The sequence below is a fragment of the Xiphophorus maculatus genome, chromosome 11 (genome assembly GCF_002775205.1).
Source record: "Xiphophorus maculatus strain JP 163 A chromosome 11, X_maculatus-5.0-male, whole genome shotgun sequence".
NCBI lineage: Eukaryota > Metazoa > Chordata > Actinopteri > Cyprinodontiformes > Poeciliidae > Xiphophorus > Xiphophorus maculatus.
Genome location: NC_036453.1, coordinates 29,091,588 through 29,110,477, shown reverse-complemented (window position 1 = coordinate 29,110,477; position 18,890 = coordinate 29,091,588). Strand labels below are relative to the sequence as shown.

At 36.4% G+C, this 18,890-nt stretch overlaps 1 protein-coding gene across 3 annotated transcripts in view; it reads left to right on the top strand.

Annotated features, from left to right (window-relative positions):
• LOC102238325 (glutamate receptor ionotropic, kainate 1-like) overlaps positions 1 to 18,890 on the top strand; it is a 30,826-nt gene that overhangs the window by 9,649 nt on the left and 2,287 nt on the right. The window contains exons 3-17 of one of the 3 annotated variants that reach the window (XM_023341675.1): positions 1,346 to 1,603; positions 2,309 to 2,490; positions 3,102 to 3,155; positions 3,310 to 3,480; positions 5,037 to 5,180; positions 7,205 to 7,312; positions 7,504 to 7,548; positions 11,633 to 11,749; positions 11,984 to 12,187; positions 12,291 to 12,514; positions 12,824 to 12,942; positions 14,173 to 14,390; positions 15,083 to 15,305; positions 17,051 to 17,301; positions 18,204 to 18,372. In XM_023341675.1, the coding sequence (XP_023197443.1) occupies positions 1,346 to 1,603; positions 2,309 to 2,490; positions 3,102 to 3,155; positions 3,310 to 3,480; positions 5,037 to 5,180; positions 7,205 to 7,312; positions 7,504 to 7,548; positions 11,633 to 11,749; positions 11,984 to 12,187; positions 12,291 to 12,514; positions 12,824 to 12,942; positions 14,173 to 14,390; positions 15,083 to 15,305; positions 17,051 to 17,301; positions 18,204 to 18,329 (2,444 nt within the window). In that variant the 3' untranslated portion in view covers positions 18,330 to 18,372. The remainder of the gene's footprint in view (positions 1 to 1,345; positions 1,604 to 2,308; positions 2,491 to 3,101; positions 3,156 to 3,309; positions 3,481 to 5,036; positions 5,181 to 7,204; positions 7,313 to 7,503; positions 7,549 to 11,632; positions 11,750 to 11,983; positions 12,188 to 12,290; positions 12,515 to 12,823; positions 12,943 to 14,172; positions 14,391 to 15,082; positions 15,306 to 17,050; positions 17,302 to 18,203; positions 18,373 to 18,890) is intronic. The other 2 variants (XM_014471777.2, XM_023341676.1) reach the window with 2 other exon arrangements.

Below are 18,890 nucleotides of genomic sequence, written 5' to 3'. Positions count from 1 at the left end.
AATTGTAACTCCCAAATCATTTGACCAGGCATCTCTGATATGAGTAGACGGCGTTGACATAGAGAAAACATTCACAAACAGTGAGATTAGATGTCTGGAAGTGGGAGGTTTTATAAGAAGATCATAAAAAATATGTTGCGCTGAACGCTGATTGTGCTCATGTTGATGGCCAATATGGCCCCACACTCTGTCTTTGGTACAAGGGGGAGCAAACAACTCAAAAACCCAAACAGCAAAGCAATCAAGCGCAAGGTATTTTATTACCAAAAAAGTCACCAATAGTGACACAATAAAACCATCCTCTTTTTCTCAATAAAACCCCGGAGTCAATAATTGTTTTTAAACAAAAGTCATCAATTCGAGGCCACGGGTTGGGCTCTGCTTCTTATGCTGCTCCTGGTAGGGACGATCCGTCTGCAGCGCTCTCTTTCGCCGATCTACAGCTGACTGCGTGACGCTCCAGCACCGCTCCACTCTTTGGCGTGCCACACCCCTCCTCGGCCCAATCCATCTAAAAGAAAGGGCAGGAAAGCGCCAGCATCTCCGCACCAAAACTCGGTCGGAAGACATATATGCCTGCCAATACTCTCTGATCGACATGAGGCACTACTTCCAGTGTGGTTAGTTGCTTCTCAATTTCAACCAGACGATTACGTCTGAGCCTTTTAACATTGGATTGGTATGATTATAATATCACCTCTTATCACAACTTTTCCCAAAGAGTGGAATCAGAGACAGCGCCATTATTATTGTAAGCCAAAAAATCTGAGATCTTATTAGAAACAAATTTGCAAAAGGAGCTGTCCAAGTTTAAAGAGGGATTAAGTTTCCAATTGTATTGTGCTCTTTGAGTATCAAAGTTAAATTCAACTGACAACAGTGCATGATCAGAGATGAGAATAGGGTGGTAGGTGGATTTGAAAACACGGGGTAATAAGTTTGAATCAACCAGAAAATAATCAATTCTTGTTGAGGATTTGTGTGCCGTCGAAAAAAAGGAGTATTGGCTCTCTATGGGATGTAGATGCCGCCAGACATTGACCAGATCCAAAGATGTTGCTAACTTGGTTATAACCGATGTGGACTGCAATAGCGGGGCAGGTTTAGGAGAAGACCTGTCTAGTACAGGGTCGAGGTAGCAATTAAAATCACCCCCAACAACGACCCTATATTCGGGCCAGGTGTGTTATGTTAAAAGCAAAGTTTGAGGAGATGACACAGAGCCTCACAAAAAAGCGCCTACTCCATTGCAGCGCTCTAGCGCCCCCCCAAAACCTCTTTTTTTAAAAACTATTTTACCTTAAAGTAATTTATTTGTATGTTTTTTTTCCCTATCTTTTACCAGTGTGTGACCAGCTAGCTCTCGGGGTAGTGGCTGTGTTCGGACCCTCTCACAGCTCCTCAGTCAGTGCAGTGCAGTCCATCTGCAATGCTCTGGAAGTTCCTCACATACAGACTCGGTGGAAGCACCCCTCAGTGGACAACAAAGACACGTTTTTTATTAACCTATATCCTGAATATACAGCCATCGCCAGGGCCATCCTAGATGTGGTCACATTTTTTAAATGGAGGAAACTAACAGTGGTCTATGAAGACAGCACAGGTAAGGCCAATTGATCATATTATTACACCACTTTACTGTTAATATCTGTAAAATATCAGTCAGAAATTAACAAAGTTTTGCAAAATGCTAAATATCTTTTACATATTTTACTAAATATCTTTTACATATTAATACTTCCTCAAGTTCAGCAGTTTGAAGCAATTTACCCCTATTTTTGTGTTGTGTTGTATTTGTTCACTCTTAAGCCATTCTGGAAGCCCTAAGACAAAAAAAAAAAAATCAGACATAATTCATATTGATAATAGAAAATTCCTGGTTCTGCAGGAGAGGTACTCTTCAAAATTTTAAGAAGAAACATCTGAGAGGAGGAAAATCATTAGAATGCTACAATTTCGTAATATAGATGGATCATATTTGCTAGTGATTCAGTTTAGTTCAATTCAATTTAGTTACATTTCATTTGGAAAGTTTTCTTTGCCGATTTTGTGTTCTGAAAAAAAACAACTGATGCGTACATAATGTAATGGGTCCATAGAGTCACTGTACACTATTTCAGCACTGTGTGTGGCTAATACAGATTACAAAGGTCCAGAGCGAATAAATCCTGCCCGAGTAAAGAGCAGATGAAAAAGAGCAGAAGGGGCCAGATAGAGATGTTTTGTTCCATCAAGAGTCCCAAGCTAAGTTGAAATTTTCAGAAAAAATATTAAATTGTAAATAATTAAAATTCTTATGTTATTTTAGGTCTGATGCGGATGCAGGAGTTGATTAAGGCTCCAGCTAAATTAAACTTGAAGATCAGGATACGGCAGCTCACCCCTGGCAACCAAGATGCTCGGCCGCTGCTGAAGGAACTGAAGAAAGACAGAGAGTTTTTTATTATCTTTGACTGTTCTTACCGCACTGCTTCAGAACTTTTAAAACAGGTCAGTGATGCGACTTTTATTACTTTATGTGCCTTTTCTATTTCAGTTTCACGACACATTCCTTCCTTTGGCAATACTACATTCAATTACATTTTTTAAACAGCATATTATAATAAAGTAATAAATCATGTGGAAGCTATTTAATGTATTCACTATCCCTCCCTTCATTTTACTTTTGAATGATAGCAATAAAGGACGTAAACTACTACTTATAGCATTTTATTTTATATTCCACAGACCTTTAACTGTCTCAACCAGACCACAGACCTGTCTCAATGCTAGTTCTCAAATAGCAGTGAGAACTATTTAACTCAATGCTTCTGAATTTTAATTTTAATGTACAGATATGCACAAATACAAGGACTTTACCTGCCTTTACTGAGTTTAGAACCCTGATGAAAACAAATGAGGCAGAAAGTTTGATTTCTGCATTCATGTCGTATCCATTTCACTATTACCAATGATTTTAATGTTGTGTTTATTTTAAACTTACATAAAGTGTAAGAAAATCAAAGAGTGTGTTATAATTATTTAATTATTTAGTTATATATTCACTCTGTAATTCACCTATAATGAGATATTATAAATTATGTTTTTATTATTATTTCCAGCTTTCATCTATGGGGATGATGACAGAATACTATCATTTTTTCTTCACAACTTTGGTGAGATGGTTAAAGATTGTTTTGTTTTCTGACTGAGAAATTTTGTTAATTGACTAGAGATTAGAAATTATTATAGATCACTTTCTTTCTGTCCTTGCAGTGTACTCAGATTTTCTTCATTCCTCTGATTTTCATCTGCTCTTTACTCCGGCAGGATTTGTTCGCTCTGGACCTGGAACCCTACCGTTACAGTGGGGTCAACATGACTGGTTTCAGACTACTTAACTTTGATGATCCGTGGGTAGCTTCAACTATTGACAAGTGGGCTTCGGACAGAGTACAGGCTCCCAAACAGGAGAGTGGTCTGATGGAAGGAGTCATGACAGTAAGTCTAAGCTCTAAGCCAGTGATGCCAGATGATGATCTGATAATATGTAAACACAGTTGATCAAAAATGTGTTTTTTAAATTTTTTTATTGAAGAGTGATAAGTCAAGCAGAACATTTTCTAACGTTTTCTGCTTCCTCTTCCTGCTTCCTTATTTTTAATTTTCTCTCAGGAAAATCTATTGTATTGCAAATAAGCAACAAAAAATAACATTTTTTGCTAACTGAATAAAAAATATATTAAAAATTATGCAGTCTTACTGTGGGAAAATTTAGGAGACCATCCATCCATCCATCCATCCATCCATCCATCCATCCATCCATCCATCCATCCATCCATCCATTTTCTAACACCCTTGTCCCTAGTGGGATTGGTAGGGGTGCTGGTGCCTATCTCCAGCTAACGTTCCGGGCAAGAGGCGGGGTCACCCTGGACAGGTCGCCAGTCTGTCGCAGGGCAACACAGAGACAGACACAGGACAAACAACCATGCACACACTCACACCTAGGGAGAATTTAGAGAAACCAGTTAACCTAACAGTCATGTTTTTGAACTGTGGGAGGAAGCTGGAGTACCCGGAGAGCCCCACGCATGCATAGGGAGAACTTGCAAATTCCATGTAGAAAGACCCCCTAATAGATAGTGTCACAAATTTTGATTGAAATTCATTCAGTTAAATGCTTTTTGTAGCCATTGCCTAGTCTCTGACATTATTCTGAGGAAAGCTTGCCTCTCTCCTTAATGTAGAATTATTTTAGCCATGAGATATACAGTATTAAAGGGTTTCTTGCATGCATTGCCTGTTTCAAGTCAATTTCTTAATTCTCAGGCTGTCCACGGGGGTTTATTGATATGTTTTGAGTTAAACTTAAAGCTGCTTCGGCTTTAAGTTTTTGACAGACGGACTGACATTTCCTTGAGCATCCTCTGAAACACCATAGGTTTTATGGAGGATTCTATAATGTGAGCTGGTCAGGTTTTGCTTGAGGAAAACATCGTCAGGTCATTATGTTTCCAACTCCATTGCCAAAAACAGTTGTTTTCTCATTTAATAAGCATCTGTTATATATATATATGGATATTCTAGAATATAAATAGTTTTATTGAATTTACCAAAACCTTCACAAAACTGACTGAGAGTCAATGATATGTATTTCTGTAGTTTAAAAATCTGGTGTCATAACAGAGCGCATAGAGCAGTTGGGAAGTGAGACTTAAAAGACTTCTTCACAGTAAGTTTCTAAATCATGACAGATGTGCACCTTTACAACATTATCTTGCTAAACAGGAACCATCTCTATTAAAATTACACAAGTAAAATGACAACTGTAAATATGGTCACAAACACATCTGATTGGATTAAAGAAGTTACACAAGCAATGATGGGCAAAGTAAACCAATAAGAAAAAAAAAATCCACACTGCTTAGTGGCTCACTTTCTGTGCAGTCTCATCTAATTTTCATTTGACAAAATCTACAGCCTGTAGTAATTTAAAATGCTGCTTCTGAATAATAAAAAAGTAAACACATATATTTTCTGTATGTTCTCTATAGACAGATGCAGCCTTGATGTTTGATGCTGTGTACATGGTTGCTGTTGCGTCGCAGCGGGCCACTCAAATGACCGTTAGCTCGCTGCAGTGTCACCGCCACAAACCCTGGCGCTTTGGACCTCGCTTTATGAACCTGTTCAAGGAGGTAAGAGTCAGAAAATGATCCACATTATGGAGCCAAGAACCCTGTGCCGCTTACTGCTTTCAGCTTTATTCCCATACAGTTTTCAAGATTTGCAGAGTCGGTTTTCAAAGGACCACCCGGGCACAAGATCATTCTTTACATTTATACTGTCAAAGCTTTAGAGTTGAATTGCAAACAAATTTAATATCAAGTGAGGTTATATATTTTGTTGGTCCCTTCCATATGAAAGCAGTCAATATGAAAATACATGTCTTTCATATACTAAGAGGTTGAGAACCTGTGGCCTATAGCCCGACTGTCTGACTGAATGCCCTACAGACAGAAATGAAGCCTTTGATGCTCAAATAGTTGGATCTCTTTAAGTCTTAAATCCAGTTTAGGACCGATGCCTGCCTGGGAGGGAGAATGTTATCACTCCATCCCCTTTCTTGGATTTTCTTCTTAATGTTGTGCTTTTTTTCTGTTTGAATTTTCTTCTTTAGCCTCTAGTTTTATTTACTGGTTTTTGAAGCACTCATTCTCCTGTGCTATTCATTATTTAATAATAGACTGTCTGATTGCAAGAGCAGCTAGCATAATCCTTGACATCATGCTTTGTTAACACTACAATAAGTGTGATTTCTCTTTCCTTTGAATATTTTACTGCACAATGTTCAATGTGTTTTTGACTGAAGTTAATTACTTTTTATTTTACCATGGCAGGCAGTCTTTTGTCATTCAGAATATTCTCAGAGAACCCTTGAAATATGAATAATATCTTGTGGTTTAAACTACCAATTGCAGAGAGATATTCTTCTAAATTACATTTTTTTATGCCTTTTGTATTAAAACTTTAAGTTAAAGTTAATAATGTATGAAAAGAAAGCATTCTAGGGACATAATGGAAATGCTGTAATTTGATTTACTGTACATTCCTGTATTGAACCCTCAATTTAAATGCTGAATATATTGTACGTGAAGCAGCTCATAAAGTAAGAGTTAAAAAAAGGAAAAAAAACACTCTCTCAACATTTAGGAGAGCAAAGGGCAATAGGAAAGCAGAAAAATAGTTGTGCTATAATTGTAACTTCAAATTTAGTAAATCATCTTTTTATAAATGTTAATTACAATTCACTTTTTAAAATAAAATAAAGGCATTAAGTAAAAAAAAGAAGAATTTAAGTTAATATTGATTTAGTCTTTCAGTAAAGACTTTCCTCTTATCACTGTTCCTCAAATGCCAGATGTGTGAAGTACAGTATTAATAAAACACTTGCTTTCACAAAACACTGATTATTTCCACAAAGCTCTTCCTTAAAGCTGTAGCCCCCATCAGAGCTTTTGCCTTACAGAGTACCTCTCCCCCACGACTTCCCCTCACAGCTCCTCTAGACTAGCAGCATCTAGCAAACCCCTGGTTGAACTGATCATTTATCAATTAAACTAATTGACCAATGACAAAAGATGTTCTCTCACATTAGTTAGAATTTTATTGATCAATGTACTATATCAGTACCCTATGTATAGGGAAAGGATTTCTCTCTTCACATTTTTTGATTGTACCCACTGTGTGACTGTGTCATTAAATGACTCATACGTAAAGCATATATTATCTCCCTGCTTTAGCAACGTCCTGTTACTTTTACATAGTGCAATATGTGTGGACTAATAAAGGTGTGTGGAGCACATGGTAACTATTTGTCTTGGGTTAAAATATTTAGTGGCAATGAACTTAGATTCTGTCAAGTCCTACAACATTATTTTCCCTTTAATTCTTTCAAATTGTGTCTAAACTAGGCAAATAAGCTTCTGAGGACTTTGTAGGTTGAATAATTCCATAAAAACACACAACCAAATCCACTGATCGGGCCAGTCGACTGTAATGAATGCGACCCATAATCAGATCAAGGAATATTCTATTTTTATATGTGACTTTGTGTCTGGGAGTGAATTATCAGAGTATCTCATTCACTCTCCACACATTCAAAGAACTTAGATACTCTCTTGATGCTCTTTCTTTTTCTTTCTGTGTCTCTTTTTTTTAGGCACAGTGGGATGGACTGACAGGGCACATTGTACTTAATAAGACAGATGGCCTAAGGAGAGACTTTGATTTGGACATTATCAGCCTCCAAGAAGACGGCACTGCCAGAGTGAGTACAGCCACCTGAAGAACAGGCTATTACACGAACATCATGCTCGGTCTATATTTGGTGGGTGACTGAAAAACATGTTTTTGACACTGTAAATTTGCAGAGACATGAGTATTATTAATGTTGTACCAACTTACTGTTTCTTTCCATGCTGTCTGTGGTTTACGTTGCTTTCTTCACATTTTCTAAAGGGTGTTGTGGAGGGCACAAGTCGCCTCACAAAAAGGTGGATCAAGGTTTGTTCTGTGCCCTGTTTGGTTTAAGCCTTTTGTTGTTGTTTTTTCCCCAGACCTTTCTGTGTTTTACATTTCATATGCCACCCACCTCTTCTGTTACCTGCCTTGTCAACTCTGTTACCCTTCAATGATTTTGTGTACAGCTATGCTATATTTGACTTTTCAGCTTTTATGCGCTTTGGGTGCAGGTTCTGATTGATATGACAAGCATCAAAACTTTTTCTCAGTAACTTTAGAAGGAAGGACAGACAAAAGAAAATAGGAAAGTAGGAAAGAAAGAAAGCAAGAAAGAAAGCCAGATAGATAAAAATAAAATGCTGTAAATTTACCAACATCAAGTTTATCTAAATCCTCTTTCCTTTATTATACGCTAACATATAAATGGCCATCCAAAGCAAATTTGATGATGGGTGATCAAATTGAACTTGCAAAAATTCCTGTGGTGTTTTTGAGACTCTAATTGTTTCAAGACTGTAGAAGTCTGTTGTTATAATTTCCATACTAGCAGTTAGCCTAATCCTTTGGGACCAAAAAATCTATGTATATGCTAAATGGAGAGTTACCTCTGTGAAGGATCTCAATTTAAAAATTCTATAATATCTCCTTGAGTTTAAAATGACCTCAAATACTCCTTATAGTACTTTTTAAAACATTTGAGCCAAAGAACAGATGTTTAACCAGTCTATCCTCGTAGACAGCTTGTGCATAAAGTTCCCAACTCCATCTGTCTCAGTTGTCAGAAAGGCAGCTATGTGGACAGTCATCAGCTGTCAAGTTCCAGAGGCTGTGATTTATGTTGTAGTTTAATTTTATGCTGCCCTTTTAACTTTTAACCTTAATCCTTAGGGCCTCGTTGCTATATGGAATGCACATCTCATAAAACACCTGGCTTCATGGTAATAATATGAAATTATCAGTTCATTGCAGTTGGGTTTGTTTTTGGGTGCTAGTGTGCTAGGCACACTTTGAAGAGGTGGAAAAGAATAAAAATAAGAAATAAAGTAATTTCCTTCAAAGTTGTTGACTCCTCTGGAAATGTTTTTTTTTTTTTTGCCTCCAGCCTCCTTCTTGGCTCGGCTTAGTATGCTCCTAATCTTTGGTAATGGTTTTCCAGTGTGATTTGGTTCTGAGTACGGATGAGCTTTAGGGTTCTTAGCATTTTTCTTAAAGCACACGAGGAAGAGAGAGTCAGTTTTTATAACAGTGTTTATTGGAAGCCACCCTGGTACACATGATAAATTTGCAATGCTATATACAGCAAACCCATGACTCAGAGTTTTAAGGGAAGAAGGCAACTGAATGACTGACATAAACTACATTTCAGCTATTTGAGTTGTTCAGATTTCTGAAATCATCTGAAATGGATGAGTTTCTCTAGATCTTGCTGAGACATTAGTCCTTTAATCGTAGAAATGTCAGGTGACAAAAGGCCAATTTTGCAACTGTCTTTGTGTGGCTCTGAAGGCTCATGTTTGAGTTAATCACTATACCCAGATTTTGGTCCTGTTCCCTAGTTTCTTGCTATAATAACTACTATATACTAGCAGTTATTACTATCTAGCACACTGTCTAGTATCAAACACATCATTTTACTATCACTATCTACAGTAGTGTGCTGACTCTATCATTCTTCTTTAGGTCCAAAGATAATTACTACAACTGTATATTTCAGCTAGATACAGAACAGCTCTATCTATATGGAGATTAAATTGCTCATAGGTGGACTGTGTTTGCTTATTTATCACTTACGAATTGGAAGCACTGGATTCCACTCTAGTGGATTCTAGGGGTTGACTACAAACACATATTACTGTTTTATGATTTTTCTGAAAATATTTTGACTGTTAATATGTTAAAATGTTTGTTGGTCTGTTGTATCAAATTCAGATATATCACCCTCAAGTATGTGGTTGTAAAAGTTATGGAAAGGTTCAAGACAAATTAGTATTTATGTTAATTTAATAATTGCATTAATTACATACACCAATCTGTTCTTGTCTTCTGCAATATCCTATGATGGTTTATGAACTTCCACTCAGAATTCTATGGTAAAAATATATAGTGATTTCAGAAATAATACAGATTTTCCTAGTTTTTATGACTTTATGGGTTAATGTAATCGGACAAATTCTAATAAAGAGTGAAGTAATTGTTTGGAAATGAGATTCCAGTGCAGATCTTGAAGTTTTAAAAGACTGCGCTGTCTTTTAAGCTCAGTTTAATACAGTCAGAGGCACTGATGCATTCACTGCTCATCATCCTCTTTGCAGTGATTGACAGAACAGGCCATTGTTCCAGAATATAAACATTGTTTTGCTTAGAGAGTTTAACGCCAGAAGAGAAAGGCTTGTCATTGCCAGTTTATATTAACAGTGACGCATAATAAGTTAATGCGCTTAACTTTACTGCATCACTGTCATGAGCTCCCATGACCCTTTGCTCTTTAACACTGAGAAGATTTGAGAAGTTGAAAATCCATCTGACAGATGCCTGTTTTAATCTGATAACTGTTGGGATTAAACTGCCTGGTGTGGCCAACCTCATTCACACGCACTGGGATCGTGTAGAGAACAGATTCCTTGTTGCCCTTTATTGCCTCTGAACCCATCTGACTCTGCTGCCTGTGTTTCATTCATGCTGTCCCTGTTGGTGTCAGTCCCTTAAAATTACATCCAAACTGAGCTTTGTATGTATGGTTGCAAAATATTAATTTAGAATGATATATATTTACAGTGAAAAGAGGCAAAAGGTTTTTCACTTTGTTATTTCAGAGGTGGCAAATATGTATTTTGACTACATTGCTAATTAATACTTACAAGATCATTCTGATTAATTGTAATAATTTACTTCTGTTTCTCCAATGATTAAAGTTAACCAATGAGATTGTGCAAGATTCATTTGAGGTTCAAATAATATTAAAAATATAAATACTATAGTTCCAGTAAGAAAGTGTCATATATTTGTCTTTGGCATAAATAAGCTTATTAGATTTTCTAATGTTTTTAAATATTTCCAGTGTTAAATGAACATAAAAGACACAGTTTTAGTGCCTTTCAAAAACAAGGAATGGTAAGTGGTAAATTTATACATTTTAAACACAAGAAATGGATTAACAAGTTTAAAATATTTATTGATTTGTTTGGATGAGTTAAGGAGAAGCTTTTAAACCTCTTAGACTGTATCAGCTATTACGCACGGTTGTGGCAGCATCTTGTTTCTCGTACAGTAATACTGAAGATGAAAGAATATGTAATTTTTTAATGTCAAATCAAAAGCTAGCTGGTAGAAAATGATGTATTTCTGGATGTTCCTAATACAAAGGACACATAAAAACAGTTTGGAGATTATCATATAGGTTGAGTGTATGTAACGTCTGATCCTGTATGTATAGATGCATATTTGTGCTAAAGAAATAAAAACTTATGCTCTCAATTCTTGTTTTCAAAACTCATAGAAATTCTTTTCAAATAGATCACTAAAAGATCAGATGGTTTTATTTCAGAAGACAACAAGAATTTTATTTATTGGTTTACCTGTGGGGTGATGGGTAAATGTCTGAATGTAAGCCATTCACTAAGGCACTTGGAATTACTTCTTCATGTTAATATCCTCTGTTGTCATGTACATAAAAGTTTCTGCACTTTGGTAAAAATTATTAGTGCTCAGTAAGTAAAGGTAAATGTTTTAGGACAATGAATTAGGGAGAAAGTTGAAAAGGAGGCACAAGTGTTAGATCTTTTTACTTTTCTTTTAATTTCTCACTTCACCGAGTTAGAAAATATGATTAATATACAGTTCACTGAAGCAGCTTCCAGTTTCCTCTTTAGCCTTGAAAAGAAAACAAATAAAATTGTTTTCATTTTTCACCAATGAATGAGAAAATCAGCTGGTTTATTCCCTTTAAAGATGCAGGTGTTATTGATCACATAACACTCTTATTCAGGTTTTTACAGTTTATTCAACAAGTCTCTGCTAGATTTCTGTCTTTCTTATTCGCTGAGTAGAGCAGCTGTCACATGTAGCATGTTTCGATTAAAGCAGCAGATGTTAGTTTTTGAGTCTGAAATCCTGTTTGTGGTTCCAGGTGGCTGTGTGGAACTCATACAGGGGGATGAAACTAATGGAGAAGCCCACCCGGGAAAAGAATACCAACGTGACAGACTCTCTGGCTAACAGGACTCTGATTGTCACAACCATACAGGTGAGAAGATGGGTTAGTAACAGAACATGACCCATCTTGTTAGATGGGTTAGGAAGAAGAAGGATGATTTTAAAAAGATAGAGAGGATTATTTAATACTCATCCAAGTGTAATTCCTGTTTACGTTGCCAGTATCTTCAGACTAAAATTCAAGATGTAATTAATTTCATAGAAATACTGCCATAAAGACTATTTGCATAGTAAAGTTTATATTTTTTATTTATTTTTTTTAAAGGAAAATCCTTATGTGATGGTAAAAAAGTCTGAAAAGGAGCTGGTTGGAAACGACCGTTATGAGGGATACTGCATGGACCTTTTGAAGGAGCTCTCCAACATCTTGGGTTTTACATATGAAGTCCGGTTGGTGGGTGATGGGAAGTATGGAGCTCAGAATGATAAGGGAGAATGGAACGGGATGGTCCGGGAGCTTATCGACCATGTGAGTGAAAAGTAGTTTGTTGTGACTCTCACTGTTCTGCATTACTAGTTTTTTATTCTCTTCTTTAAAATGAATCTCTGAAAATTAAATTTTTTAACAACAGGTTGCAGATCTTGCTGTGGCTCCTTTGACTATCACTTATGTTCGAGAAAAAGTGATTGACTTTTCCAAGCCCTTCATGACTTTAGGAATCAGTATCTTGTACCGGAAACCCAACGGTACCAATCCAGGCGTGTTCTCCTTCCTCAACCCTCTGTCCCCGGACATCTGGATGTATGTGCTATTAGCCTGTACTGGGGTCAGCTGTGTGCTCTTTGTGATTGCAAGGTAAACTACTACCACTGCTGCATGTGGCAATGATTGTTGTTACAAGCATGACTTGGCAGATGTATGCATGTAAGGTTAAGGTAGAAGCCATGACTGTTAGAATCTGAGCAATATCAATGTTGTCAGTAGGTTCTGATGAAGACCACAAGTTGGTTTTCCATTTTATCAATTTATGTTGGAGTCTTCACCTAACAGAGTTGTCTTGAAGTGATAATAATTTAACTGTCTGTAAAACATAACTTATGGCTTAACATATTGTGAATTGCTATGCGCTATTTCTCTTTCACAGTGTCACTCTTTGTCTTTCAGGTTTACACCATATGAGTGGTACAACCCACATGCCTGCAATCCATCCTCAACTTTGGTACAGAACAACTTCACATTGCTCAACAGTTTCTGGTTTGGCATTGGAGCGCTAATGCGACAAGGTTCAGATCTCCTGTTTTTGGTGTTTTTTAATCAGAAGATGTGTGACATAAATTCCAATTGTCATGTTTTAAGCATTGTGAGAGTTATGTTGGATAATTTGGACATTTTATTTATGTAGGTATGAGATGCAGCAATAGATGACTAGCAATACACAAAACAACTAGTGTAAGAAGGCTGCACAGATAGCTTGTTAGTGCATCAAAGAATGTAATAATTATTTGTATTTAATTACATGCATTGCTTCTTTCTTTTGGGTTTACAATATACAGTCATGTGAAAAACTTTCTGACAGACTGTTTTTCCTCCATTTTGATATAAGGCTGTTTAATATGTACTTTTGCCATACTGAAACATTTAAATAACATGTCTACAAAAACCAAACAATCAGAAAGTATCATTTAATATGTAATGTCATGGGTGTTAAAGGATAAATTCTGACAGTTTTACATTTAACAAGGCTAAATATTCAAATTTCACATCAGGTGTAAATCAATAGTCAGCATTTCCAAGCAAATATGACCTGTTTACACCTCATACATTTAGTCCAGTCAACTACTGACTTCTAAAATGAGAATGAGCACCATGATGAGGGGGAAAGAGCTATCTGAAATTTCCAAGAGAGGATTGTAACAACTTAAGTATCTGGTAAGGGGTTTAAAAAAGTCTCAAGAATATTTGAAATCAGCTAGAAAATATTATATGAGAAGAGGACATTCTAAACAGAAAGTTAAATGTTTATGTCTGACCGTCCAAGCTATTCACTCTGAGAGCAGACCAGAAGACACTGAAAGAAGTCACCAAAAACCTTAAAATATCATTACAGGACCTACAGCAGGCTCCTGTTTATATGCACATGCTTGTCTGTCCAATCAGAATAAGATTAATATAAAAAATGAGCTGATACATCTCACCATTCAAGGGGTTTCCATTTCTTTTTCAAATTGCTTACACATGTTGTAAGTGTTGTAAAATAAAATTAAAAGAACTCTTACTGCAAAACAAAAATAAAATACACAATATCTACAATGTAGCTGTAAACTGTGCTTGTATTTTGTTGCACATTTGTTCAAGATAACTAATCATCAATATACTGTATTTCCAAAGAAAATTTTAATATGCTCATATACTGTATATCATACACTTATTTATCTCCATTCCACTAGTACTTTTAACACACTTTTAAACCTTTACCCATTTACCTTTCTTTATTTTTCTTGCAATGTCTCCAGGCTCTGAGGTGATGCCTAAGGCTTTGTCTACCCGTATAGTTGGGGGTATTTGGTGGTTTTTCACTTTAATTATCATATCCTCCTACACGGCCAACTTGGCAGCCTTCCTGACAGTTGAAAGAATGGATGCCCCCATCGACTCTGCAGACGACCTCGCCAAACAAACAAGGATTGAATACGGGGCAGTGAGGGATGGATCCACAATGACATTCTTTAAGGCAAGTCTTGAGATTTTTTAATAATAAATGCTAAACTTTTTTACTTAAGAATGAGAACAGTTTTTTATTTTTATTTTTTACATATTAATGCTTCCATACTTGCATATTCAGATATAAATATTTAAATTAAATAAATTTAAATATTAATAAAGCATTCATCAACATTGCTTTATCTCTTGGAAAAACGGTGCTCAGAGACTAGTTAAAACTGGTCTTCTGCTCTTTGGAAAAAATAAAGAACAGAGAGGTGACTCAAGCCTTTTGAGAACCGTAATAGTGTCCTTCGGTAGAACTGTCACCATCTTGCGTCACAACATTCACCTCTCCTCACATGCTGTGGCTCAGTGGGGTTGATTCATGCTGAGCTTTATCCTCCTAGATTGCAGCCAGTGATTATGGCTGCCTCTATGGGAAGAAGCTGACTGGGTGGATGGCTTCAACAAATTGAATCAGCTGGGGGAGATTTACCACACAGCTGTCCCATTTTCTCTGGCAGAGCAAGAAGAGACATTCACAATGAGCTATACACTTTGTAATTTTACAATTACTCACGTTTGTGGCTGCACGTCAAATCTACTTAATCACATGTGGCATATATACTGCATGTGCATCTAGAATAATTGATAGGCTCACTTAGATTTTCCCTCAAATCTGTGTTTCGTACTAGCTCATATTTCTTTTTGATCTTTCAGAAATCAAAGATCTCTACCTATGAAAAGATGTGGGCTTTTATGAGCAGCAGGAAAACAGCTTTAGTAAAGAATAACAAGGAAGGCATCACCCGTGTGCTGACAACTGATTATGCCATGCTGATGGAATCCACTAGCATCGAGTACATCAGCCAAAGAAACTGCAACCTCACACAGATCGGAGGGCTCATAGACTCCAAGGGCTATGGAGTAGGAACACCTATTGGTAAGAGGAGTTAAAACAACATTTCATATTTGTTAGCACTCATTAGATTAAATAATACTCAAATCTTGGGAAGCTCCAAACTGTGAACATCTAACAGAGAATTAGAGTTATTTCAGGACCACTGCAGTTGCCAAGATAATCAAGAGTAAGAAATACATATTGGTCAGCTCAACAAAACAGCACCAACCACAACAACAGTCAGTTGTTGGGAAAGTTTAGCCTGTTAATATCTGCCAGCATAACACTGTGTTTCACTACTATAAACATTTCATTTTGAGCCATTTTAAATGGCAAAAGTCAGCTAAAACAGGTGACATACTTCTGAAAAGCTGTTGGCTTCCTCCAACTCAGGACTTCATTAATTTCTTACAACTCCACAATGAAATGACATCTTATATAAAAAGAGAATTATTATTAGGGAATAAGTCACCAAGAGGCAAGACTGTTATTAACTGGTGAAACATTGTCATTGTTCATAGTGAAACAGATTTTACAGTTTTGTTGACAAAGAGAGTTTTGACCAATTACCAGTACATCTTATATCCAGACTCACCATGCTTCCTCTCTGTAATATTGCATATTTTAAAAACAAAATGCTTCCAGTGTGGGGAGAAAGTATTTGCCCACTTACAGATTTAGATCAAGAATAATTTAAAAACTGTCACCTTTAGCTTTAATGAAATCTTAAGGTACACATGTTGGCAAACTGAGTGCTGCTTGGACAAAGGTCATAGACAAAGGTCAAAGATCAGACAAGATAAAGATTGAGTTAAAAGGTCACATGGCAAGGAGTGTGTTTGGAATAAGTAGTTAAGATAAGATTTTCAACCATAAGAATGTTGTTTAACAAGACGGCAACATTATGATGTGGGGCCATTGCACAAAAGCCATGGAATAATGAAGAGGAAGGACTGCCTCTAAAATATTTTTTGACCTCAAATCAAGTAAATTTACTAAACTTTGACACAGTTGGGCAGCAATTCTAAACACCAAACTGATTTAAAATGAATGAAGCAGGCTAACATTGAGCTTTTGGAATGGCATAGTCAAAGCCCCGATGTCTACTCTCATGAATTTTTGTGGACTATGATCAAATTCCATTTTGTGCCATGAAACCAAGCAATTTGAACCAACTTTGTCAAGAAGAGTGGCTATAACAGCAGCTATATCATAGATAGTTTATAGAGAAAAGGAGCATTAGTCCAAAAGGGGTTAGGAGTTTAATTCGAAAAAGCCAGGAAAATACCAAAAGCCAAAGCTGAAAGATCTATTCTGAGTTCTCCTTTTCTCAGTAATTGTTAGGAGGAATAAGAATAAAACAAGCTTTGCACAGTTTTACACACCTTCAAACTCAGCTTTCATTCATGCCAGCATGCCTAGTTGATGAGGCAGTTAATTGTTGCTTCTCAGCAAACACTCTCATGCTTGTCTCCCTGCTGGAAAAGTACATGAGTGCTGAAAATAATGAGCACCACAGGACTAAATAAAACCTACTTCTTCGTAATTCAGGCAGACCTGAAAACTGAAGCCCAAACTTGATTTTGGAACTAATTTGGCCATCCTTTTGCACAGGACTTCTATGCAAATCAGTTCTAAATAATGCTTATCAAATAACAATTAGAAACATTGTTTTAATGTGATGCTGTAAAGTGTGATTAAGAGAATACAAGTGTTGAATATAAAAAGGTAAACAATAAATCCATAATTTAAAAATCATTCTGTGAATATTGTGTCTTCTTTGACAGGCTCCCCCTACAGGGACAAAATCACAATCGCCATCCTCCAGCTGCAGGAGGAAGGGAAGCTACACATGATGAAGGAGAAGTGGTGGAGGGGCAATGGTTGTCCAGAGGAGGACAACAAGGAAGCCAACGCTTTGGGTGTGGAGAACATTGGTGGGATCTTCATTGTTCTAGCTGCTGGTTTGGTGCTGTCTGTTTTTGTGGCAATTGGAGAGTTCATCTACAAGGCCAGAAGGAATGCAGACATTGAGGAGGTGAGTGAAGAACAACACGACTGTTCATCTAAAGAATTCAAGAGTGCAAAGTAACATTCAGATATGAAAGAATGATTGAAATTTTACAGTAGACAATTTAAATAGTAGGGAATAAGAAATTGTATTTTCTTATACCTTTATTATTGATTATTTTTGGTGTTTTAAAATCTATTTTTTTTTAAATATTAGTTGCTCCTGCTGTGTGTGACATTTGTAAAAAAGAAAGAGGTATCTGATTGTTTTTCACAATAAGCAAGGTTGGACTGAATAAAAAATTCCAATCTAAAAATGTCAGAACTAACCAATCACTTCTCTTTATTTGAAATGAAATTTTAGATACACTGTATGAGAAGATGCATAACTTTTTTTCTTAATGTCTTGCAATTACCAAATTTATTTCTATTTGCCAAATGCCACAGTACTTACAGTAACACTTTTCTTTTTAGAGATTTTTTTTTAACCTTTTTTCCTTTTAAACTGAATGATTTAAATTATCATTTAGTTGTCCTTTCACCAGCTTCACACATTAGTTAGATTTGATATGCTCGCACACATTTTTTCCAGCTCAGCCCATTTATTTTTTAATTTATGTGAAACCAAACAGTGATAAAAAAATATGTATAGTTCCTGTCATAGTATGCATATAATTACTTGGTTTCAACTCTACGTTGAAACTAACTCGAAGTAGCTGTTTTTCACTTTTTTACTTCTTTGTCACTGAACTCGCATCATAATTTCAGCCCATTTCTTTTTTTTTTTTTTTGTTTGGTTTGACTTTGTGTATTTCAGCTTATTTTTTTATTATTTTGCTTTTATCTAAAAATATCCTCTGTCTTTTAAGTTTGTTTATCTTTTGCGTGTTTTCTCCTCCATCCATTTTTATTTCCTTTTTTTTGCATCAGGCCTTTTGTTTCTTTTACGGGATGCAGTCCCGTCAGTTCCAACGCCGTGGCTCCACTTCCTCCTCTGGCAGCTCTTTATCAAATGATCTGGAGAGCGGCAGGCTACTGGGGGATGACACAGACTAGCCATGGCAGCTCATACACAACTCATACTCGCTGTAGACAATAGGTTTGTAAACCAGCTGACCTTCTCTTTGTCCTGCATCATAGTGTCCCAGTATACCCTTACAGTCACACGCAATCACCTCTTTACCAATTTGTGATTGCTTTTGACCCTTTTACCCTCAACACACTAATTAATGACCCATTTTTGTTTTGTTTTGTTTTGCGAAAAACCCTCATGTGAGCTTTATTTTTTAACTTGTGCCTCAGCATGTACAATGCTTTCCTGAATTCATTCCTCATTATTCTACAAACACAAACTACAAGAACTCCATCTATCCACCCATCAACTCTGATCAGCTTTCTGGTCCCTGGTAAAAGAGAACTAACCCTCATCATAATGCTGTAACCACTGTGTTTTATGGTGGAGATGATGTGCTCAGGGTGATTTGCATTATTAGTTTGTCAAAAAGTCACATTTTAATCCTGTCTGATCAAAGAACCTTCTTTCATTTGTAAGCTGGACCCATTATGGGGACACATAAGAAGTCATTATCCCCCCTCTGTTTACTCAGTCTGATAGGT